The sequence below is a fragment of the Megalobrama amblycephala genome, linkage group LG11 (genome assembly GCF_018812025.1).
Source record: "Megalobrama amblycephala isolate DHTTF-2021 linkage group LG11, ASM1881202v1, whole genome shotgun sequence".
In the NCBI taxonomy this organism is placed as follows: domain Eukaryota; kingdom Metazoa; phylum Chordata; class Actinopteri; order Cypriniformes; family Xenocyprididae; genus Megalobrama; species Megalobrama amblycephala.
In genome coordinates this window covers 31,739,846-31,767,008 of record NC_063054.1, presented here as the reverse complement: position 1 = coordinate 31,767,008, position 27,163 = coordinate 31,739,846, and the positions used below count along the sequence as shown (strand labels likewise).

Here is a 27,163-nt window from a genome sequence, read left to right as displayed (position 1 = left end):
TCACTTTTTAAAATTTATTATTTATTAGATATGGTACCTCTGACATTTCTAGAGATGTGACAACGCCATTGTGTAAGTCTGCTGAGTAACATATGTTTGGCTGTAATATATTTAGGCCTTTGGACTTAGCACTGGAATATAATGTTTGAATTTAAAAAGGCCGCACTAAACACAACAGCACACGACTTTACAGAACTAATTCACTTTCTGTCCATATTTACAACAAATCCTCAAATTCACAACACACATTCACACCAGACCAGCTTATATATATTTATAATATCCAAAAAAAGAGACTCAATAAAATGTGAGACTCTTCAGTGTGAATAACACAATGAACCAGTTCAGAACAGTTAATATTTAGGGCTTGAATTTTCCGAATGTATCGCACACTCAGCAAAGCACAAATTCTCCTTGCTAAGTTGCTGCGGCCATTTGAAATTGGTGGTTAATTTTGAATGTCAGTCTTAAATCATAATGTTTTGCCTATTTCAATTTGCGCCATCCCTTTCTCCTATGTCGGTCACATAAAAATAACTCACACTTAATTACATTATTTCATACCCTACGCATTGGTTGATTAAAGTGGCCAGTCACTATGGAAACTGGCATACAGTGAATCACCAATACTTGGCTGTTTTACTTAACAACAGATAAGTACTGGAGAAAAAGGTTACATTTCTGGCTGGTGGTCTCCAGGTATAAGGACTAATAGAGATTAACAATAACAGGTGATGTATTTGTGTAGAATACAAGTTATATTTTATAAAACAAATTGATAAATACACACTTCCTGCGTTATAAGGCTTAATTTAAGTAATGAAAACACAGCACACTATAAAGAAATACTGTAGACACTGTAATGCACATGACATAAAAATATTCAGTGTAATTATGTATTCATAGTGCTCTGTGAGAAGCATAATTTTAAAGGGATAGTTCACCCAAAATGTATTTTATTTTTATTTTGCATGAACAAACATGAGGGTGACTACTTTTGGGTGAACTGTTCCTTTAAGTTTCCTTCAGCTACTTCATTGGACACCTCAAAGCTCTTTAACAAATAGATTTTTTTTTTTACAAACTGAAAACGATCATAGTGTATATTGGTCAATTTAATACATACATTAAGACTACAGGGATAAATACGCTTAAGATCGGTTTTCCCCTGACAGGAATAGGACGTGTTCGGCACATAGACGTTTTGCACGTTTGCACAATTTTTAGAGATATTCACAGAATGTTCATTCTTTCTGCTGTCCTTCAACAGTCAGGTCCCCTTAATGCAGTACCTGACAGGACAGGAAGTAGCAGGAGTTGGGCTGAAAATCTGCATGTGATCAACCCCTCGATCTCCCAGGCCTCGTGGGGGCCGCCTCAAAGCTCCCATACATGTTGGCCAGACAGCACAGGAGAAAGGTGCACATTCAAGATTAGGTTTGGAGGACAGCAATCAGAGCTGCTGAGGGGTGGCCTGCTCCCTGTAGCCTGTAAGTAAAAGAATATCAGAAATCACAAGACAGCTGGTACTGTACGTATGCACTGCAATTCAAAAGTATGGGGTCGGTAAGATTTTTTATAATGTGTTTTTTTTTCTTTTTTAATTTATTTCCTCTTATGGCCGTGACACACCAAGCCAACATAAAAGAACTAGCGACCAATGGCAGCAACAGATGCAGATTCAACATGCTCAATAACCATAAAGCCTCCAATAGGGTCTGACTAGTGCCGATGATGTGGAACACACCTCAAAAAATAGGCCGGCTGATGCTCAATGTTGGTCTTAGTGTGTCTTAGCTGCATTTATTTTATCAAAAATACAGTAATATTGTGAAGTATTACAATTTAAAAAAAAAAAAAAAAAAAAAAATATATATATATATATATATATATATGTAATTTATTATTGTTATGAAAAGCTGAATTTTTAGAAGTCTGATCCTTCAGAAATCATTCTAATATGCTGATTTGGTGCTCAAGAAGCATTTCTTATTATCAGTTGAAAACAGTTGTGCTACTTAATATTTTTGTGGAAACAGTGATGCATTTTTTTCAGGATTATTTGATGAATAGAAAGTTAAAAAGAACAGCATTTATTTCATATATAAATCTTTTAAAACAGTATACATATCTTTACCATCACTTTTGATCAATTTAATGTGTTCTTGCTGAATAAATGTATTGATTTCTTTTTTTTTTTTTTTTTAAAAAAAAGAAGATTTCTACTGACCCCAAACTTTTGAATAGTAGAATATATGGGAGAACTGAATAGTTAATGAATAAATGTGGATTGTGTAGTCTAATGGTTAAATATCTGGTCTTGTAACTGAAAGATTGTAGGTTCTAATTTCAAAGCCTGATCCATAAAGTCAAATATGAAATATATCCATAAAGCCATTTTTTACTCAGCCTCATGTCACTCCAAACTCATATGTCATTCTTTTTTGTGGGCCACAAAAAAAAAAAAAAAAAAAAAAAAAAAAAAAAAAAATTTGCCAATGTTGATATTGTTAACTGAAACTTGTTAAAATTTGTTAACTGACACAAAGCTGAAATAAAGTAAAGATAAATATTAGATGAAAAACTTAAACATAAAAACAATGAAGGCAAAATTGCCTTGGCTACAAACTGAAACATTGAAGTGCTAAAATTATTACAATAAAAACAAAAAAAATAAAGCTAAGTAAAAAATAAAATAAAAATTAAAGCACAACAAAATTACTGAAAGTATAAAAATAAAAGCTAATTAAAATATTTATAAGTACTATAGTAGTATATAAATAATACTAGTAACACCTGTAATAATACACCTGTTATTTATTTGAATAATTATTTTATTACACTGAATCCATTTTGTGATGTCAAATGAGGTAGATATTTAATTAATGACCAAACAACAGTTTTATTTCTTACAGAAAGCCTACAAAAGGTTTGAAACCATCCTCAGAATTCCTCAAAATTAAAAAACATCTCCAACAATCCTCAATGCTACCACCTGATACGAGTGGCACTTGAGACATCATATCTCCTCTAAAGTGCCTCACTGGGGTTTGCATTTTACAGCAGTTCAGCTCAAGCAGTAGTCTTATCTGTGCATTTACATATCACAGGTTTTGGCTTTATCTTTAAGTATTTATAATGAGATTTAGAATGGGAATAGATTAATGACTCATGACCTTCTTAAAGCATTGCATTATAACAGGTTTAAACGCAGATGACTCAATGCATTAAAGATTGCAAAAGATCAAGACCCAAGCTTCAAACAACAAGCCAATTTTTTTTGCATGCAAGCCATTTAGTAATCTGTGATGCAAACCTTAAGGCAAATGTATTAGTTAAAGAGATAGTACACACACACAAAAAAAACGAACAACTGTAATTATTTGTTAATATTCATGGCATTCTAAACCTGTATGCCTTTCTTTCTTAAAGAATATCCTGCCCACTTTTTTTCATTGTAATGAAGATGAACGAAGATTGGGGCTGTCAAGCTGACAAATGACCAAAAATCACCATAAAAATATCATGAAAGTGGTCCTCTTTTCATTCAGAACTCTTCAATTATTCAGTCGATCCATTCCACAAAACTAGTCTGAATGATTCGTTCACAAAACAGACTGATCCAGTTCTCACTGACACAATGAAACAATGCTGTATGAGTTCAGATTATATAAAATATGGTATACTAGTCATATGGACTACTTTTAATATATTTTTATGGCGCTTCTGCAGCCTTTTTCTCATTCAGTTTTATTATATTAGCCCCATTACTTATCCTTTCACCACAACATTGTTCAAAAATTCACCTTTTATGTTTCATGAAAGAAAGAAAATCATGCAGGTTTGGGAATAAATGACAGGATTTTGATGTTTGAGGTGAACAATTACTTTAAACTGTCTTCCGAGTCTGCTGTGCCACAAAGGCAAGGCTGCTGAAAGATCTTGTCAAAGGCCTCAGCGTGCGACTGAAGGAGTTAAAGTGCTGCATCGTAGCAGTCGCTGTATGAAGTCTCACTTTTGCAAAGCTTCTTTTCTAATGAGCGCTATGGTTCTACTGGCATTTAATGGACAAAAAGTGGATCAAACAGACTGAGAGGAGACTGGCAGATGGCAGGTAGTGGGAGGCACATTATCTGAGATGGATCAGAATAAACAGAATGGGAGAAGCCGAGCTTGCAGCATGTGTAGTGATAATGGGCTGAAATGAGTGACCAAACTGTGAGGACAGCAGACCTGTATCAAATATATTATTATGTTTTGGTGTTTAGAATATTGCTGCCATGTTTTTTTTATTTTTATTGCTTGTAAAATGGTTTTCATTAGTGTACTATTTCATAATGCTCACATACACACTGCAATGTTTTGACATTCGCATTTAAATGCAAGTGTGAATCCGTTAAATTGCCATTCTGTTAAAAAATTGGAATAACTGACATAGTGAAAACCATAGAGAGATTTGGCATCTCATGTCTCTGCATATATATACAAAATAACAAGTAATTTACTAGAGGTTTGGAGAAAATTTTATTCGCTTTAGTCTATTTAAAAATATCTAATTAATTTGAATGATTTTTTTTTTTAAAAATGGTTTGAACTAATGATTCAATGACTCACTCATAAAGACTTCACTTGTTTCAGGATGAATCAGCATTTTTCTGAACAAATCTCTTGAATGAATGATTCAATGACTCACTCATAAAAGGTGTGTTCAACTTCATGTGGTACTGCGCAGACCGATCAGTGAAATTTGCCGTTTGCAGTCTTGCATTAGCCGAACTGAAGGTGTCAGAATAAACACAAAATGCATCATTGTTGCCAATGGTGAAAAAACAGCGTTGTCATAAGCTGCGTCAGCCGTCTGCTCTCAAATCGCTCTTACAGTACTTTGATGCCATACGTAAAGTCGGACAGAATTTCTAACCGGCATGCACTGCTTCAAGTCAGATGCCGATTGGTCTGCACAGTGCTTCATGAAGTCAAACACACCTAAAGACTTCACTTGTTTCATTACTAGATGAATCAGTGTTTTTGAACGAATCTCTTGAATGAATGATTTAATGACAAATCCATTTTTTTAACAGTCACTTGTCGCCACCTACTGGTGCAACGATGTAATTGATACAATCTTTATTTGAGCCGCCACGTTACTTTCAAAAATGTGATTTACTCTATTTTGATCGCTACCATAGACATCAGTGTTTATTTCTGAACTATAAACATTTATACTAGTGCTTCTGTGATAATTTGAATTAAAGGATGAGTTCACTTTGAAATGAAAATTAGTCCAAACTTTACTCACCCTCAAGCCATCCTAGGTATGACTTTCTTGTTTCTGACGAAGACAATCGGAAAAATATTAATAAATATCCTGACGCAACCAAGCTTTATAATGGCAGTGATAGGGTTCAATCAGTATGAGCTGAACAAAGCGCTTACATCCACATCCATTCATCATAAATATATGATCCAATCGGCTCCGGAGTGTTAATAAAGGCCTTCTGAAGCGAAACAATGTGTTTGTGTAAAATAAATATTCATATTTAACAAGTTATGAAGCCAAATATCGAGCTTCCACCAAACCGCCTTCTGTATACAAGTTACAAAGAAAGTGTAAAATGGTGTCGCGTCAATTACGCTTTTTCCGTAAGTTTCGGTAAGGCGCATGACGTAGCGTAAGCTTTGTGAAACGCAAGAGGTTTACACTTTCTGAGTACGTTGAATACGGAAGGCGGTCTGGCGTATGGATATTTATAATATGGATATTTATTTTACACAAACGATACTTAAATTATTAATCGTACAGTTCTAAAAACTTATTTTTTGGGCTGCATATCACATGCTCAAGCATTTGTTGCCTACTCAAATATTTTATGTTAAGCCTTATACTCTCCTGGACGATCTTGAGGTTACAAAGGTCGCAACAAAGAAACACTGCCTTTATAACAAAACACTTATTTTTTTGCATGTGTAGCTGCAGTATGTATGTGGCCATTGCGTGCAGACTATGTTTTCTAATATTCAAGGTGTTCTATCTGAGACAGGTCTGAGTATATGAGTTGTGACAAGACAAAAGTCAAATATTAGGTTCACCTACCTTCAGAGACTTTCAATCCAAAAGGTTGTGAAGTAGTAAAATAAATAAATAACAGATTAGAAATTTGAAATAAATCCATAAAATGATACATGCAGAACAAAAGCAAGTCAAAAGAAATCTTGGATCATATTCAACAAAGGCACAATAAAATCAAACCTGTGTTTAAATGTTCAATAACAGTAAAATTGTTCCATAGGAAAAACGTGACGTGAGAAACAAAGTTCTGCGAGTCGCTTCGTCCGCCTACACAGAACAATTACTGCAGAGCTTTCAATCCACTCCTACCAACAGACCGCTCTAATAGTCATTGTTCAAAGGATTCTGGCACCTTCTTCTGCCCTGGAAGGCGGGGATGGTATTATAAGAAGCAAGAAACATGAGGTTGAACATGAACGGAGTTGACTATATGGCCCACAGCAGGATGACTGCTGAAATCCTGTCATCTTTTCTTACACTTACTACGCATGTTAAAAATCTGTCAGCATTTACTCACCCTCATGTCGTTCCAAACCTGTATTACTTTCTTTCTTCTGCAGAACACAAAAGAAGATATTTTGAGGGATGTTTCAACTGTTTTTGTCCATTTAATGAAAGTTCAAGACAACACTTGATGGCATTGACTTTAATTGTATGGACAAAAAAGTGAGACCTTTTTAAAAAATATCTTCTTTTGTGTTTGACAGAAGAAAGAAAGTCATACTAGGTTTGGAATGACTTGAGGGTGAGTAAATGATGACAAAATTTTCATTTTTGGGTGAACTACCCTTTTAAATGTATGTTCTAGTTTCGTTGTAGATCATCAAAATGACCACCGACTTCTACGGAAGAGGATTAGGGCCAAGCAATAATAAAAAAATAAAACCATCTCGAGATTAAAGTTGTTAAATTTCTAGGAAAAACTCGTTAAATTTCGAGAAAAATGTCGAAATAAAATGTTGAGAATAAACTCATTAAATTAAGAGAAAAAACTCGTTAAATTTCAAGAAAAAAGTCGAGATAAAATGTTGAGAATAAACTCGTTAAATTTCGAGAAAAAAGTCGAGATAAAATGTTGAGAATAATGTCATTAAATTACGAGAAAAAAGTCCTTAAATTACGAGAACAAATACGAGAAATTACGAGATAAAATGTTACGAGAAAAACTCGTTACATTTTGAGAAAAAAGTCGAGATAAAATGTTGAGAATAAAGTAATTAAATTACGAGAAAAAAGTCCTTAAATTATGAGAACAAATACAAGAAATTACGAGATAAAATGTTGAGAATAAACTCATTAAATTATGAGAATAAAGTCATTAAATTACGAGAAAAAAGTCCTTAAATTACGAGAACAAATACGAGAAATTACGAGATAAAATGTTGAGAATAAAGTAATTAAATTACGAGAAAAAAGTCCTTAAATTACGAGAACAAATACAAGAAATTACGAGATAAAATGTTGAGAATAAACTCATTAAATTATGAGAATAAAGTCATTAAATTACGAGAAAAAAGTTGTTAAATTACGAGAACAAATACGAGAAATTACGAGATAAAATGTTACGAGAAAAACTCGTTACATTTTGAGAAAAAAGTCGAGATAAAATGTTGAGAATAAAGTAATTAAATTACGAGAAAAAAGTCCTTAAATTACGAGAACAAATACAAGAAATTACGAGATAAAATGTTGAGAATAAACTCATTAAATTATGAGAAAAAAGTTGTTAAATTATGAGAACAAATTTGTAATTTAACGAATTTGTTTTCGTAATTTAACGACTTTTTTCTCATAATTTAATGACTTTATTCTCAACATTTTATCTCGACTTTTTTCTCGAAATTTAACGACATTTTTCTCATAATTTAACAAATTTGTTCTCGTAATTTAATGACTTTTTTCTCGTAATTTAATGACTTTATTCTTAACATTTTATCTCGACTTTTTTCTCGAAATTTTACGACATTTTTCTCATAATTTAACAAATTTGTTCTCGTAATTTAAAGACTTTTTTCTCGTAATTTAACAAGTTTATTCTCAACATTTTATCTCGACTCTTTTCTCGAAATTTAACGACATTTTTCTCATAATTTAACGAATTTGTTCTCGTAATTTAAAGACTTTTTTCTCGTAATTTAATGACTTTATTCTTAACATTTTATCTTGACATTTTTCTCGTAATTTAACAAGTTTATTCTCAACATTTTATCTCGACTCTTTTCTCGAAATTTAACGACATTTTTCTCATAATTTAACGAATTTGTTCTCGTAATTTAAAGACTTTTTTCTCGTAATTTAATGACTTTATTCTTAACATTTTATCTTGACTTTTTTCTCGAAATTTTACGACATTTTTCTCATAATTTAACAAATTTGTTCTCGTAATTTAAAGACTTTTTTCTCGTAATTTAACAAGTTTATTCTCAACATTTTATCTCGACTTTTTTCTTGAAATTTAACTACATTTTTCTCATAATTTAACGAATTTGTTCTCGTAATTTAAAGACTTTTTTCTCTAAATTTAATGACTTTATTCTCAACATTTTATCTCAACTTTTTTCTCTAAATTTAACGAGTTTTTTCTCATAATTTAACAACTTTAATCTCGAGATGGTTTTATTTTTTTATTATTGCTTGGCCCTAATCCTCTTCCGTAGACTTCCTAAAGTACATATAGTGTGATTAAAATGAATATATAATTTTAGAAAATATAATTTTTAGACATTATTTACTAGAACACAAATCCAGCAAAGACCAAAATAAATAAATACATAAACCAAATAAACACCATAAAAGTATCAAAGTGGTCAATACTCTTGTGTTCCACATAAAAAATAAAATAGGGGGTTGGAAAAAATTAAAGTGAAAAAATAATCTCAAAATTGTACATTTGGGAGGAACTTTTAAAAACAACCTAAAGTATTACATAAATGAAAAACAATAAATAAAAATAACCCTGCTTCCGGTATTACTGAAGCATACTCACTTGCGAGAATGACCATGTCCATTCCCCAAAATATGCTCATGATCCAGCCCACCATGACAATAGCAGTGACGATCTGAATGAAGGCGGCTGCGATGTTCAGCCAGAACACGCAGCACATGTGCCTGTCAGGCAGGTCTGTCCTCGCACCGCACAGAACTGTGAAGGCTGAGATGAATGTACCTGTCACAAAAATACAGTGAGATGCTGTCAACATAAGACGATATGATCCTCTCCTGTGGTTAAAATGGTTAACGCCAGCAGTATGACCTCAGTCTTAATCTCAGCCTAAAACCGCACACTGTAATGATATCATTCATCATGTTGTGAATTATATCGTACATTATGTACGGAGACGTAATTATGGTATGAAATATTAACAACGGAGCTTGAATATAAATTAACATGGTGATTTTAATAGCAGTCACTGTCAGACATGCCTGTGGGATTCGTACATCTGTGGTCTGGGTTGAAATGAATGTTTGTTCAGTGGTTAAAAGATTATTGTTGGAAAAACAACTTACATTTTGGTCTGTATTCACACTTCTGATAATTTGCAATATAGCACACAAATCATATGGACTACTTCTTTTTGGTCTTTTTATATTTTTCACTGTTGTTGTGAGTAAATTGAGTAAACTGAATTAAAAAAAAAAAAAAAAAAAAAAAAAAAAAATATATATATATATATATATATATATATATATATATATATATATATATATATATATATATATATATATATATATATATATATATATTTTAAAGAATTTTCATTTTTAACATAAATTGGCATTCACAACCTTATTTACTTCCATAATCTGAAGTATTTACAAATAAAACAGGAAATTTAACAAGAAAAAGCGTAGAACAGTACTTGATTTTAATTGTGTTAATTGATTGAATGGTTAAAATTGGGCTTTACATAGCTGGATGGAGCAAGACAACAACAATGAAACATTAATAAGTAATATATAACAAGTCCATTTTTTCATAAGTACATTGCTTCAAATTCCTATTTGGAATGGATTGTAAATCTTCGAATGTTACTATTTTGGTGTATGTGTTTTTTAACATGCTGCTCTGATAGGGTCTTGACACTGATCTGCAGGACCAATCTGAAGAGGAGTCTCTAGGAAACTCTAGGAAACTTTGGATTAAAGGTACAGTTTGCAAAATTGAACAGCTAGTGGTTGAAGTTGGTACTGCAGTCCAAATGCAATATTTTGGAGAGTTGTTTCCCCGGTCCCCTCCTCCTCAGACTTGACGCTCATGCGGGTTGCTGGATTGAGGACAAACAACAGGAACGAATGCAATCCTTGGCGACAAGCCTTACACTGTAAGTTGATGAATTAATTTTCCACGATTTAATATGCCACTGGTCACAGAGCTTTTTAGATGGACGTCAAGGCTTTTAGGTTGGGTAGAATCTGCAATCTCTGACTCGTTTCTGTTCGTTTGATGGCTTCCATGGCTTTCCGGCAACTAGCAACTTGGGGTGTCAAAATAGTATTTGGTAAATTGGCAGTGGGTGGAATCACACACACCAAAACAAATACAGACATTCAGACACGGAAAGCACATTTCAAAGTAGAATAACTTGCTGTAGCATTGTTTTTCGGAAAAACAAGTGTGAATGTAGCATGTTTCCTAAATCAGAAAACAAATGGTATTTTTATGCTTTAGTACAGTCAAAAAAAAAAAAAAAAAAAATACATACAGCACCTTTAACCAGCATGTAACTCGCCAAGACATCTCTTGTCATAGATTTCTTCTATCCCCTTCAATCCAGAGCAATTAGGTTATGAAGAGCTTTCCATATTTGATGGGCGATAAGCATGATTTACACTGATAGAGTTTGAGCGAGAAGGCTGCACTGTGCTGCCATGCGCAGTTCAGCATCTCATTAGTGTTATCACAATAATAGATTTTAATGGGGAGGACAGTGGTTGAACATTTAGCATAGCCCACAAAACCGACTGTGAGAAATGTACTTTATGTGAACCCTGGAAACAGCTTGTCCTTTTGCCAACAGTATGGTCTGGTGCTATGAAATGTTTGGCTATTATAGAGAGTGACTGGGACAGAACCTCTTAAGTTTATCTTTTGGAAGGGGCTTTCCAAGATTAGGGTGGAGAAAAAAAAAACTTTTTACAATGTTCTAATTCCCACGGCCGTTATACAAACAACACTTACTGTCCCAAAAAGCAGATAGCTTACAGTAGACAACAAAGAACGAATGTAGGAAATGGAAAATAACATTCTCTCTTTCTCTCTCCATCCCTTTGACTCAAGGAGGAGATATGAGCCAACATTCTCAATCATCTCAAAGGCATTAGCTGGACTGGTGTATGTAGCCCTGGAAGTTTGAATGTAATTTAAACACACACTCGCATTGCAAATCAGCTGTGTGATCTTGCATCAGGCTGTCAACAATGCTTCTGCTTGTCAAACTGCATTAGGCAGGCAAATGTCTGCTTGCATATGTCACACATGTAATTTAGACATGCACACATTCAAACTCGTTTTCTCTATGAAGAAGGGATTCAAGAAGATAAGATACAGTAGGGGTCCTAGTCCCCGCACATTAGGCTCACAATCACTATAATTTTCCCTAGCCTTCCTCACATGTGCCCCATTGCCAGTGTGGGAGGTTAATTATCCTGTTGAGTTCCTTTTCTTCTGAGAGAGACAATGTTGCTAGGAGAGCGTGTGTGGACTCCTTCTGAAGGTTTTTAGGTGCCGCTGTCATTTTTTTTTTTTTAGCACTCTAGGATGTTTTAAACATCTCTGTTATGTAAGCACTTTTGGTATAAATAGTCGTGGTGACCTTTGGTTTAGCTAAAAGGAATGAAAATCACTTATCTTCTCTCCCCATCGCTGACCCTAGAGTCTCTTCAGAATGGAAGCATGTGGATGCATCATTCAATAAGGATTTTTCAGGAACTCATCACTTGTTGACTGCACACATTGATTGAGTTTCTTCAATGGCCTTCGGTTTAACAAAAGATACATTTCAACATGCATGAACAATAGTAGGGTCATAGAGGCAAACCTGCTATTCAAAATATATAATATAGAAATTGATTTTTAGCAATAAGGAATAAACATTTCATGAAAGACCTATTGTGAGTGCCAGGCATGTTAAACGATGGTATATGCTTTGGCAGGGTGATTTCAAATTAGTTTTATTTAAAAAAAAATCATGTTTAACTGTAGAATAGAGCTGCATTTGAACTTTCTATTTATCAAACAATCTTAAAATAAAATAATCATGTTTTCCAAAAAAATATTAAGCAGCACAACTGTTTTCAATATTGATAATAAGAAAAGCTTCAAATCAGTATATTAGAACCATTTCTGAAGGATCATGTGGCACTGGTGACTGGAGTAATGATGCTGAAAATTAAGCTTTGCCATCACTGGAATAAATTACATTTTAGAATATATTAAAATAGAAAGCATTTAATATAATAAATGTAATTAATTAATTTAATATAAATGTAATAACATTTTAAACCAAAAATGTAATACATCTAATTTAAAATATTTCACAATATTACTTTTTATCATATAATATTTTGATCAAATAAATGCAGCCAGTAGTGTATGATTTGTTATATAATAATTATATATAACTAAACAAAATATAGAAATATATATATATATATAATTATTTAAAGGTGCCCTAGAATCAAAAACTGAATTTACCTTGGCATAGGTGAATAACAAGAGTTTAGTACATGGAAATGACATACAGTGAGTCTCAAACACCATTGTTTCCTCCTTCTTATATAAATCTCATTTGTTTAAAAGACCTCTGAAGAACAGGCAAATCTCAACATAACACCGACTGTTACGTAACAGTCGGGATCATTAATATGTACGCCCCCAATATTTGCATATGCCAGCCCATGTTCAAGGCATTACACAAGGGCAGCCAGTATTAACGTCTGGATCTGTGCACAGCTGAATCATCAGACTAGGTAAGCAAGCAAGAACAACAGCGAAAAATGTGAGATGGAGCAAAAATAACTGACATGATCCATGATTACATGATATTTTTAGTGATATTTGTAAATTGTCTTTCTAAATGTTTCGTTAGCATGTTGCTAATGTACTGTTAAATGTGGTTAAAGTTACCATCGTTTCTTACTGTATTCACGGAGACAAGAGAGCCATCGCTATTTTCATTTTTAAACACTTGCAGTCTGTATAATGCATAAACACAACTTCATTCTTTATAAATCTCTCCAACAATGTGTAATGTTAGCTTTAGCCATGAAGCACTATCAGAATCAAATGTAAACATCCAAATAAACACTATACTCACATGATCCGACGCATGCATGCAGTATGCATGACAAACATCTTGTAAAGATCCATTTGAGGGTTATATTAGCTGTGTGAACTTTGTTTATGCAATGATAGAGTCGAGAGCTCGGGGGGCAGGGAGCATGAGATTTAAAGGGGCCGCGCGCTGAATCGGTGCATAGTTAATGATGCCCCAAAATAGGCAGTTAAAAAAATTAATTAAAAACATTTTGAGCTGAAACTTCACAGACACATTCAGGGGACACCTTAGACTTATATTACATCTTGTAAAAACTGGTTCTAGGGCACCTTTAAAAAATTTTTTTTTTGAGGGTATCCATAAGTCACGTCAACATGAGTAGCATGAAGTAGCATAAGCTGATGTCATGTTTTTTTCAGATAGGTATGGAAAAAATTAAACATTCATTAGCCCTAAGTGTACATACTGACCCTCTAAAAAACAACATTACACACTGTGTTTGGTCCACAGGTGGCAACTAAAATAAACCGGAGAGCTTGATGTATAACAGAGGCATTTTGGAAGCGAGGTGAAGGATTAGCCTCAAGGTAGGCCTAGAAAACATGCACAGGGGCTGTACCGGAAATTGAAAATTCCACAACAGCTCTGCGGCCTCTATTTATAACAGCTCAAGGATGAGAGCCAAGACAGCTTGCGAGGAGACGCGACAAAGTCAGTCTGACTGCCCGCAGTCATCGCAGTTTTCAGCCATTCTGTGAGGAGCTGATTACTCATCAGTCATTTACTGGCTGTTCAATCCTTTCCAGAGAGAGTCATTTGGGTTAACACTGTCTTTTATGAGGCTCACAGCACCAATACTGCTCATTTAAAGGGATAGTTCACCCAAAAATGAAAATTATCCCATGATTTACTCACCCTCAAGCCATCATAGGTGTATATGACTAGCTTCTATCAGACGAACACATTCGGAGTTATATTAAAAAAATAACCTTGCTCTTCAAGGCTTTATATTGGTAGCAAATGAGGCTAAAAAAGCTCAAAAAAGCACATCCATCCATCATAAAAGTAACGGCTCCAGGGGGTTAATAAAGGTCTTTTGAAGCGAAGCGATGGGTTTTTGTAAGAAAAATATCCATAATTAAAACTTTCTAAACTATAATAACTAGCTGACGTATTGACAAACATGGAAGAGCAGAGCATAGTGCAAAACAAAACACCAGTCAAGAAGTCTAAAATGAGCATTTTTAAAGAGAAATGTCAGAGGGTTTCGATATAAGATTAGAGGAGCTTGAGTTTGTTGCCCAGCCCTATATGTATGAACCACAAGAGGGGTCTAAGCTTACGCTACTTCTACATCCTACGTCATACGTTTGGTCAGAGGTCACTCTTCTGCTGGAACTCGACTTGCATGTGGCCATCGCTGGAAGCCAGTTATTATAGCTTAGAAAGTTTTAAATATGGATATTTTTCTAACAAAAACCCATCGCTTCGCTTCAGAAGGCCTTTATTAACCCCCTGAAGCCGTATGGATTACTTTTATGATGGATGGATGCACTTTTTTGGGCATCAAAATCTCAAGCCCCATTCACTACCATTATAAAGCTTGGAAGAGCCAGGATATTTTTTAATATAACTCCAATTGTGTTCGTCTGAAAGAAGATAGTCATATACACCTATGGCTTGAGGGTGAGTAAATCATGGGATAATTTTCACTTTTGGGTGAACTATCACTTTAATACAAAATTTTAAGGGACAATTTCACTTGGAGTGACTGGTCCTTAAGAAGATCAAGTGATTAAAAAGTGTGCTAGAACATTTTGCTATATGAAAAAACCCACAAGGGGAACAACTCTAGTCATTTTCATTACCTCAAAAGTTAAACTTCGGGATGAGTGTGCTTTATTGCCAAATATTACAATATGATTTTTCAGTCCACAGAGTTTGGAGCTCTGTTTATTGGTAATATAAACTCGTTCATTAATCATACCGCAAATCTTATGTAATTTGAAGCAAGAACATCAATGTAATTTGTTATCGGGTGTCTCTGCTGATTGCCACAGTGCAGCTGTATTAAAAATGAGACCAGAGCAATAACAGTCTCTGGATGATGTTATCCCATTCATCTCATTTTGTGAGTGAAGAGACCGTCTGTATAAAATTAGGAAGTTACAGTGCTCAGTGCTCCTCTATCTGCTGCCAAAAATGCTGTGCTGAAAGCCATTTTTCTGCTCTCAAAGCAAACTATTGTCACAAAAACACCAAATGTGCCCTCATTCCAGTAATCATGTATAATATTGTAACTGAACTGTGTGGAAAAAAATTTCTAAACTCCAGAAAAAAAAAAAGAAATCTCATATTTTGGTCTGAGATCCTCTGTGGATTCTTTCAATGCACTGTTGAGAGACACTGGTGCACTGGTTTCCTGTTTGTTTTTCTTACTTTTTCTTTTTGGTTGGGTCTCAGCCTCATAAGTCACGTCCACCGCCCACCTACTGTACAGTCCGTTCACTGTCTGATGCATATTTTACACAAACCTGGGAAGCCTTTTTATGTTTTGTTTTGTTTTTTTGTCTTGGCCGAATAAGATCTAGACATTTTGTTGGTTAATCCAAGATCTAGATTTAGACTAGTTCAAACCTAACATTATCCAAATAGTATGCACGCTTCCCTAGTGTAATGTCTGCAAACAAACTTATATAATATATTTCTATCTGCAAATGCAGTATCATGATGGCAGAGAACAAAACTAAGATCCAGGCTGCTCAAATGTACACCACTGTTTCAAAAGAATGTTTTTGAAAGACATCTCAGAAAGACATTTTTTTGTTTTATATATACTTTTAATATATATTTTAAAATGTAATTTATTCTTGTGAAAGCTGAATTTTCAGCATTATTACTCCAGTCTTCAGTGTCACATGATGCTTAATGCATCGTGTGACACGTGCTGCTTAATATTTTTGTGCAAACCATGAATGTTTTTTCAGGACTCTTTGTTTAAAGCATTTATTTATTTAATTATAAACGTCTTCACTGTCACTTTCGATCAATTTAATGCATTCTTGCTGATTAAAAAAAAACAATCTTACAATTATTTCCACAGTTCTATGTACGTCCGTTAAAATATATATATATATATACAGGCCAAAGTACTTAAATTTGCATTGCAAAGCTGTTAAAATAATGAAAATAGTAACATAAAAACACCAAATTACAGCACCACTGTATTGTTGACCTCTGCAGTCAGTCTATTTTTAGCTTGAATCCACAAGAGAGTTGAGTTAAGGTCAAACACAAGAGTCCTATACCTGACAGTCACAGGGTCTTCTGCGTGTCTAGAATTTTGTTCGCTTTGAAAAAGGCTGACGAGAAGCTTTTAACATTTTATTAAAGGTCTAAAAGAAGTAATGTCATCTAAAATGATAACCAGGCTTAATTTTTCCCCGTTTAAGTGCACTTTGAAGGACCCCCTTGGAATGAATTCATGTGCTGGCTTATCTACCTCTTTCAATCTTAGCGGAGACAGGCAGGGAAGCTTCTGCTAGCATCTGCTGTCATGGAAACTAGAAGAGCAGGGATAGAGCAATAGGTTCAATTCAAAGAGTGTTGGGATAGCATCGGCATGAGCAACACAAATCTCTTAAATTGCCCAGCGGGAAAAAATAGTTTAAACCAGCATAAGCTGGTCTGTACCTAAACCAGCTGGCCGACTAGCTAAACCAGTTTAAGACCATTTATGCTGTTTTGTTTTCACTGTAAATCTCCGGTTACTGTGATGTACTCTTAAAATATATTGTGGAAATGGGAAAATTAAAGCAGAAAGCATTTCATTATAAAATAAATTATTCAGGACATTTAGCTCAGTTTTAGCATTTTCATAAAACTGTGCTTCTGAGCATTGATTTTTAAGCTAAATGCATCTGAAGTGGCCAACCTTTGTCTTTTCTGTGCTCTTCAACCATCACATTTTAAATGATTCTCTAATTTTAGGATTACAGTCCGTTTCTAACAAAGGGTTTTGTACGATATTCACTTTATTTCCCTCTATTACTGAACTTGTGTTAAATTGGATAACTTATTAGAATATTTTAATACTTGATTATTCTTCCTTTGGATGTATTAAATGCCTAAAATCAGCATGTTAACCTCAAAATTTCATTTTTCCCATGTGAAATGACATCCCATTTAGATTCAGATCATTTTTCACTTTTAGACCTTGAGAACTTTCTTCAGATGAAATTCCATCCATATCTGATTACATCTAAACCACATATATTTCTGAAAAGGCTACATTCTTGGTCTACACAAAGCCTGAATTCAAACAAGATATTTATTTTTCTAGCATGCCTGAACAAATGTGCATGCAAGCTTAAAATTAAACAGCTGTAAATATCTATCTATCTACTTTGCAGATTTAAAGTTCCACTATGTAACTTTTTTGTTCAAAATTAACAAAATTTAAATAACGAGTCAATACATCAAAGATCCTTCTTCCCAAATGTGTTTTACCCTGATTCACAATGGTATAAGTGTTTATATTTAAGACCTGTCAGGATGGTTTTGTGTACATACGTCACTCGCCCATGCGTGTCTCGTCATATCCGTAAATAGAGAAAAGTCGCTCCGGCTACTTTGATGTGAGAGTGATGTTGGTTGTCACAACGAATGACAAACGTTGACATGGAGCGCGCTAAATCTTGAACCTCCAGCAAATTACCCGTTTTAAACAAACGCCTAACAGAGGAGAGTCTGCTGGAAAAAAGAGAACACGACAGAGATTATAATAAAATGAGAATCAACATTGGCTGAGGGATTTGAAATGTTGTAAAAGTGATGCAGAGATGGTGTTTTTATTACTCAACAGGTGAGTAAGGTATTTTATTGAACAGATAACTCTCTAACAGAGTACATTGTAAAGCATTACCTATTGTGAAGGGTCATTTCATTATGGTTGTTGTAGAGCTGTGCTGGAATTTATTTTCAAGTACTGTGTCTATAGGGTATATGTCGAACGTCACATGACCAAACCAGAAAACTGGTCTCATTGCATCCGCTTGTCAGAGAAAGTGTTAACAGCAGTATGAACTGACAGCATATCTATGGACTTTTAAGGTAATCAGCGAATCTACCTAGTTCACATTGTTATAGGTGTTTTATTCTTTTAAATATCTAAAAGTTAGTGGGAAGAAGAAAAATTAAAAAAAGCTTTTAAATGTCAATCTGCTTATGCAGGGGACATCAGTTATGCTCATCTTTGCTCGCTCCTTTCAAGTTTTCTTAAATAAAACAGCTAATTTTTCATGAAGCACATACAAAAGACCTGAACCGGAAGCGATCTAATCTGTTTTACAGAAAACGGAAGCTAGAATGTGCATAACCCCTATTAATGGGTATAGCTACAGTAACGTCTTTAGTCAGCTTCAGATCTGTTCCATCTAAACTGGATTTATCTCTTAAACCTAGAAGTGAATGTTTTATGAGCAGGAGGATATATATTCATCCGCACAGTCACACAGAGCCGAAGCACAACCAAAACATGCAAAATGCATGCAGTGTTGTGTTTTAACCACCAGAGGGCCAAAAGTTACATAGTGTACCTTTAATTTCTAGTTAAAAATCTTAAAAATTTCACATTTAATTTAATTTCACTTCACTTCATTTAAATTCAAATTGCAATTGCACCCATCTTGTTTTTGCTACCTCAATTCAAATTCAGGAACTGAATTGAAATTTAAAAGGCATTTTCAATTCTCTGTATTATGCTCAATTCAAAGTTTTTTTTAGCTTTAGTGTAGTCACAGCTTTCACAGCAACTCTTTCTCCACCATTGAATAGATTTTCCATAATTTAAAGGTCCCGTTCTTCGTGATCCCATGTTTCAAACTTTAGTTAGTGTGTAATGTTGTTGTTAGAGTATAAATAAAATCTGTAAAATTTTAAAGCTCAAAGTTCAATGCCAAGCGAGATATTTTATTTAACAGAAGTCGCCTACATCTAACGGCCAGTTTGGACTACATCCCTCTACTTCCTTCTTTAATGACGTCACTAAAACAGTTTTTTGACTAACCTCCGCCCACAGGAATACACAAGAGTTGCGTTTGTAGAGTGTGTTTGTCGCCATGTCGTCGAAATGCTGTTATTTTCATCCCGCAGTCCAATCACCGGGTCTGATTCCGGCTCAAATTGATAGGGTAAAATTAAAGACATGTTTACAATAACACTGAGCGCGTGCATCTCCACGTTATGGTAAGAGGCGTGACCTTTCCGGGCAAGATGCGCTAAACTGCTGTCGAATCACAACACAGGAACCGCTGGCACAATCAGAACTCATTACGTATTTCTGAAGGAGGGACTTCATAGAACAAGGAAGTCATCAGCCCGTTTTTATGACAGTGGAAACAGCGGTATACAGATAAGTAAATTATGTGAAAAATACTGTGTTTTTTTACACGCGAAACATGAACACACATGTTATATTGCACACTATAAACACAATCAAAGCTTCAAAAAAACACGAAAAACGGGACCTTTAAGACACAAGGCTTCCCTGCCATTGACGATTTTTTTCTGGCAATTCATGTTTTCACTGTTATATGGTAGAGGGCGCTGTTACGGATCTTCTGAAATAGTACAGCATCTCCAGATCCAAAAATAAGTGAAGAAGAAGACCTGTAAACTAGACGGGGCAGGTAGAAGTTGCTTACGTGCAAGTAAGCTAACATGATCATCAAACATTCGACAGCATATAAATCAAAACTGCCTAATGTTACAGAGAAAAATGTTGAACCCACAAAGAGGTGCAAGCTTTGGGGTTGCTGATAGACTCAATCTACTCGATCTATGTTTTGATCATCACTCCGAATCTGATCCGGACAAAGTCTTTGACAAAAACGTGATTTTCTCATATTTTTGTTCATTTTTTAAATGAAACACCCACATTCAAGTGTTGATAAAAAAGAATGAATAAATGTTCAAAAATACTGGTGCTGGCAACTTTTTTAGTAAACACTGGTGGGGAAAGAGTTAAAAATGTGCTTATTAGTGTAACATCCATTTTATGCAACATCCTTGCATAAGCAAGCACCCAGGTACCCAGCTCTTTGTCATTTTATTTTAAATGAAATCTACTAATAAGACCCTCAGTTGCTGCATATGCAAATCAGCATGATTTGATTAGCTCTGGCACCCAACACATGCCCTGCAAAGTATCTGCAATTAAAGGTGAGGAGAGAAGGTTGTCAGGCATGACTCACTAACTAGAGTGGTAATGGTCTCTGACAACCTGAGCGCAGACTGTGTGCTCAAGAGAGCCCCATTCGGCTCTTGGCATTTTCCCTTGTATTATCGTCATCCAAACATGGGCTCTCTTGTCATAATATTCTGCTGTAGTTTATGTATGAGCAACTGTGCAGCAGACAGGAGCTCGGGAAACCGTGCCCGTGTGCAGAGATGATACGAGACAGGCACATTACTGCCTGTAGAATGCATCTTCGTTCTGTAAGTATTTATACAGTGTTATGCACTGATTCATACTGAATGCATGCGGACCCGTGGACTGCGTCCTCCAAAAGCACTCCGTGTCCTCCAGACTCCAGAGGGACTGGCCGAAACTTGAGGAGGAAATGCTATGCTGAAGTGTACTGCAAGATTAGATGACTTGAGGCACGGGTCCAGTGGGGGTATCCTGATGGATGAAACCAATATTGACATAAACACCAGAGGGCCACAAGTGGCTGAGTGATGCGGTCACAGGGTTGATTACTGTATTTTCAATTTAACTGCAACTGTCAGAGATGGATTCCAAGCTCTGCTCTGTCCCAGAAGCAAAAGTAAGATGCCACTGAGGAACGGCATATTCCTGATGCTGTAGTATCATTACACCCACCAGCACACACAAAAAAAAGAGTAAATATCGATGGCTGTGGGGTTAAAAAGGAGAGATATCTCATGCACTGCATGATCCATAAAGGACGAGGGAGCCAAAACTTATCAGCTCACCTAACAAGACAATAGACCTGGCACACATTACAAGTGTTCAAGATAAAGTTTCAGCATAATGCTTTTGTATTGAAAGACTTGGTAACACTTTACAATAAGGTCTCACTTATAACATTGGTTAATGCATTAAACTCACCATGAAATCAAACGTAACATTTCTTATTTATTTATAGAATATTGTAGTATTTATTATAAAGTGAGGCTGATCACTGCAGAGTCAGCGAGTGGTGCTTGACAACCATATAATGGGTGGAGCTAGACGATCTAACCACACCCTAACCCTACCCATAACCCTGCCGCTAAACATAGCTCCACCCATTAGGTCCACAGAGGTGGAGCTAAACTAGGTCAGCCTCAGACATCATGCCCACGGACTGCTGGCTGAACATGTAATGCATCTCAGGCTCACAAAATTGGAAAAACTTAAGTTATCATCTGATTGGTTGAATTCTACAAGATTTCCAGGAGATGTAGGAGTGAATTAAAGGTGATTGGGACACTCTTTGCCATTGAGATCAACCTTTCTTCAACGGTTCTCTTGGAAACAAAGCCATCGTGATGCCAAACCCCCTCATGGAAAAAGAAAGCTGTTGTGTTTACAACTGACAATGAATGCTTATTATTACCGCTGGATTTTCAAAAGTAGCCTATGTGAAGTTTGCGGCGGCATTGTTGCAGTAAACTTGCACAACATTCTTGAATTAATCATTTATTAGATGTGTGCCGGTCTGTTATCGTAGGGACTTCGACTTTACATTTTCATGCCCCTAAACAGAACAAAACAAACTTTGCTTTACATGTCGGTCAGAAGTCCTCGTGTGCGGTCCTTGGCCAATGAAAGCTGAGATAGAGTCCAGACCTTCTGCCGTCAGTTTGAATTTCTGGCTACGTGAGACTATGTCAACAGAGGTGGAGCTAGAGAAGGTCAGTGTAGAAATTGTTGAGCGTTAGTTCGTGCTTACAAATGTTAACAAATGAAATCTTATTGTAAAGAGTTACCAAAGATTTTGCTGCAAAATAACCAAGAGTATGATTATTTTGTTACTATTTCTAGCATATTTCAAAGAAACTGTGTGCCTTCTCCCTGAGGTGATGCTTCCCAGCCTTATTAGACACAAAGGAGATCAATATTCTTCTGCTATGTGTGCTTTTATGCTTTGCAAAGTATCCTACAAAACAGCTGATGATTTTAATGTGTCTAATGCAGTGCTACTAGAATCCTCTAAAAGAAATAAGACAATCCATTTGCTCTTTGAAGACGGCATCGCATCACAGCACAATCTGTAGGCAATTAGGAAAACAGGATAAAAGGAAATGGTTGCAAGCAGATCACACACATGGCCAAATACCAAAGATTAACAATTACTTAGACCAAACGAACACGACTGAGGATCAAGATGGAAATGACAATACCGAGATGGATGAATGGACCAGCTAGGTAGGAGAAAAGGTCAAGTTATCAATCAGGGTAATGGAGTGGATGTAATTATTTATGATCGTCTTGATTATTTGTTTTGGTATGTTCGCAGATGCACATGATGGATCTGTTACCACATACTAAAAATTATACACGAGCTGCAATAAAAACAGCTCCCATTGAATTATGACCTAAATGTCAGCGGGAAACTTAATCTGATCAGTGTCCAGATCCTCCAAGTGCACTTTGGTGCTTTATGGCTCAATGAGAAATTAAGATTGTCCATGATGATGAAAAATGAAAATATCGTTAAATAATCTAGTTTAAAAACATGTGCCTGGCTGTTAGAAATATAATCTTTTAATTCATATTGATTTTGTGCATTTTTGAAAAAAGTTTACCATTTCCCAACCAAAATGAATGGCCAACAAGTAACTGCATATTTCTCTCACACTTAGACTAAAGTGTAAAAACATTAATCATTATTTCCACATCAAGCTTATTTTGCAAATATCATGCATTTTTGAATTACAAGCCTAAATATTATTGCATTTTCTTTGGTTTTACCATTTGACATCTTTAACTAACCATGATATCATTTCCTGTTTATGTTTTTCTTGTCAACAAAATGGCTTTCTGCATGATGCTTATACTAATTTTATACAAACAAAACTGATTCACCATTTATTTTCCTAAGAATTAGTAAGGCAAGGTTAGCCAACCTACTCAAGGGTGATCTTTTCAGCTTTTTGATGAGACTTTTTTCTTCATTGTACCACCCACATTTGACTTCATGCCCCACAAAAACATAAAAATAGATTTTAATTCAGAAATTGAAAACATGTTCATTGTATTTGTATCCACTGTCTGTATGAACTGCATAATAGATAGTTTAGATCCGAACAAAAATATAAAAATAAACGTGTCGTCATTGACCCATAAACAAAATATGTGGTAAAATATATTTTCACCAAAACCATAAGAAGAAAAAAAACCCACTAGGGAATACATAAATGAATTAGAAACAAATAAGCGGTGCTCAAAGTATTTAGACATTCCAATTACAATTGTTTTGAAGTATAAACAATTCAATATACCCTATGCAGTAGGCTATATCTAGGTATATATGTATGTAACATGAAAAGCAAATTTGAATGACTTCAAGTGCACATTGAAAGAACTTGTTGATTGAATGGATAGTTTATTTCGTGTGTAAATACAGAATACACGCTGTGTTATTTCTCGCAGGTGGTTGTGGTGAAATAAGCGAATCTACTCGTACTCACCCAGTCCGGGCACAAATGTGTTGAGAAACAAGCAGATGACAGCTACTGGGAAAGGCATATATGGGATGGCAGCGCGTAAAGCTCCTTTCTTCTCCCTGACTTGAACAACAACTCCGCTGGTAGAAGAAGAAACTCCCTTTTCGTTCATTTCTGTGTCTTTCTGGTCCATTTCCCAATTTTTAAATTAATTACAAACCTTGAAATCCTTGTTTTGATGTGTACTGGGCAGTAACAGGCGCAGCTCCAGAACGAGCGTAAGCTTTATCTTGAAATGAGTGCGCGCAGTGAACGGTAGGCGTCACACTTACTACTGTGTCAGTCTGCCATAGTAGATGAGAAGATCGTTACACAATAGATTTAAAGTCACAGTGGTGACTTTAACGAAGCCAAACGACCGATTATTAATGGATTAATCCCGATTGTTTCCAATTATGCATAATCCCACTTTTTTATGCTCACTGTCTTCAAAGGGGGTAAAAGCTCTAGTTTTGCTGTCAGAATTTAATAAGCAATTTTAAAGCAGTTTTGTTCTCCCAAAAACTTAAATTCAAGTACTAAATAAAATAGAGCACAAGGCTATACCTTTAGCCTATATACTTTTATTTGTCATGCCTTTTTAAACATTTTCATGTTTCTTGAAAAAATAAGTAGTAACTATAAATACAGTATATAGTCACCTTTTTTTGGATCCTTAGTCATCAAATCTCACATTTATGCAATGCTTTAAAGGTGCTAAAGAGGATGTTTTGTTTTATACATTTTTGCAATATTACTTGAAACTGTCTTTACTAACTAATAAAAGACTATTTATTAGGTGCATTGAAAGGAATAATATTAATATACATCATCTGTGAACGAGGTAGGGCCTTAAAAACATCAGCCAATCGTTTACGCAATCATCGCGTAAACGATTGGCCCTCTGGCTTGTCAATCACTGCCATTACTTCCTTGTGCGAGACGTGCGCGGCTGCGCGCTCCAGTAACTTTCCACACTCCACAGGCGCCGCATGCAATGTTTTTGTCAGGAGACAGGAGTAACAACTGCAGATTATGAGTTACCTGCGGTGAGTCCGACATAATGAATCCACTAACACGACACAGCGAATGCCGGTGGTAAACACTCGTGTTCCAATACTCGTGCACGAGTTTTGGGAGGCGTTCCCTCGAAATGAGCTGTGAAGGAGGGGGGTGGTTCTTACGCATGCGCTCATTTCAAAAACTCACTAACAGTCTTTGGTTTCTCAGTCGACAAAAAGATCCTCTTTAGCACCTTTAAAATGTTAGTTCGCCCAAAACTGAAAATTCTGTAATTCTTGTGTCGTTCCAAACGCATAAGACATTTATTCATCTTTGAAACACAAATGAAGATATTTTTTTAAATAAAATCTGAGCCAGTTCTGTACTGTCAATTGACAGCTACACGACTAGCCTACCGCTTTAGTGCTTCAAAAAGTTAATAAAGAGATAGTAAAACTAATCCATATGAATCAAGAATCCAAATTTTCTGAAGAGACATGATCGCTTTATGATGAATAGATTAAATGTAGGCTTTTAATCACATATACACACTGATCAGCAAACATAAACAGAAGCTCAACCAAACCTGCTTGACACGCGAGAACAAATCTCATTGGCTCTTGCCGAAGCTCAAACGTGCTGAGTAAAACACAAGAAGAACCTCATTGGTTCTCACAAGTCAAACAAACATGCTTGAGCTTCCGTTTATCACAACTGATGTGTGAACTGATGAATGTTTATGTTAATAAAAGCCTAAATTAAGATGTATAAAGTGATCATGTTCTAAACCGCTCGATTCTAATGGATTAGTTTTACAATCTCTTTATGAACTCTATGTCAGTGGAGGGACAGAAATCGCTCATATTTTATTAAAAAGATCTTCATTTGTGTTCTGAAGATGAACAAAAATCGTACGGGTTTGGAACGACAAGAGGGTGAGTAAATGATAACAGAATTTTCATTTTTTGGGTGAATTAACCCTTAAAGCGATCAATGAGAACACAATAAGCTCAAAGAATGCAAATAGACAATCTGAAACTTCATCTGGTGTTACTCTTGAACAGTATTACTGCAAAAAAAGTATACATTATTAGATAATATATTTCAAAATATTCTGCATTTAATTTGTCCTTTTCCAATTTGTTTAAACCTGCTAGGATACTCTGAGGTGAGCCATGGCCTGTCACTGACAGTCTTTGAAAATGCTGATGTGTTGCAACTTGACTGAAAAGGCCATCCAAAGCCAGAGCTGTCACAATGAACCAAGCAGCAAATCAAAACCATCTGGGCCTGTTGTGTCAACAGCTGTGGGTCTGAAGCAGTGGCATATACTAACACTTGCCATTTCCCAGACTGCAGACGGCAACAGTCTGCATAATCATTTCAGTGGATTTTTCTTATTTGAACATGCACACGACTTGATGTTTCAAGCTTGAAAAAGTAAGAACATTATCAAATGAAATAATTGATATATGAAGATATTTTGATTCATTTAAATATAATTTCATGCAGTATTCATATTACCATTGGTAAGTCATTGCGTACTATTCCAGAACAGCTCACTCTCTATCATAAAATCTTAAAAATAAAGTATCTTTGTTGGCATTGATGGGTCCTTGAAGAACCTTTGACATTCATGGAAAATTTCCATTGTAAAAAATTTTCCCTTTAGGAACCTTTATTTCTAAGACTTTATTACATCATCATATTCTCTAGATTTCATCTCCAAATCAGTCCATAGACCCCAGGAATTAAGCTTGTGATGCTTTTGTACTTATTTTTCCCCTGAAGCTATTTAAAATATGCTGCTAAGACTCTTTGTTTGCAGTATAATTTTTTCAAGGTGGTCATGACAACCCAACCGCTGAAGTGTAAAGAGGTCTGAGGGTTGTGAGGTGCATGAGCTAATGTATAGCTCCTTATTTCTTGCCCCTGAGGGGAAACAAAAACAGCCAAATGACAACAGCCAATCGATTTCAGTTCAGGCTGTTTTGACATTTTAAGTAGCCTACACATGCACACTCTGTGTAATAATATCATGTGAGTCTTTGGGGGCTGAAGCAATTCCACCAGTGAGATTTAGATGCTCCATTTTTAA

General features: G+C 35.3%; 1 protein-coding gene across 2 annotated transcripts; it reads right to left on the bottom strand.

Annotated features, from left to right (window-relative positions):
- Positions 1-24,385, bottom strand: stum (stum, mechanosensory transduction mediator homolog). 2 transcript variants are annotated; one of them, XM_048207440.1, is made up of 4 exons: positions 24,049-24,378; positions 9,057-9,236; positions 6,095-6,103; positions 1-1,488 (listed from the first exon to the last, which is right to left on the bottom strand). In XM_048207440.1, the coding sequence occupies exons 1-4, from the start codon at positions 24,215-24,217 to the stop codon at positions 1,454-1,456; spliced, it is 393 nt and encodes a 130-aa protein (XP_048063397.1). In that variant the 5' UTR covers positions 24,218-24,378; the 3' UTR covers positions 1-1,453. The 2 variants fall into 2 exon arrangements, with proteins under 2 accessions (XP_048063397.1, XP_048063398.1); XM_048207441.1 differs by lacking the exon at positions 6,095-6,103 and having other exon boundaries at positions 24,049-24,385.
- Between the last annotated feature and the right edge of the window lie 2,778 nt (positions 24,386-27,163).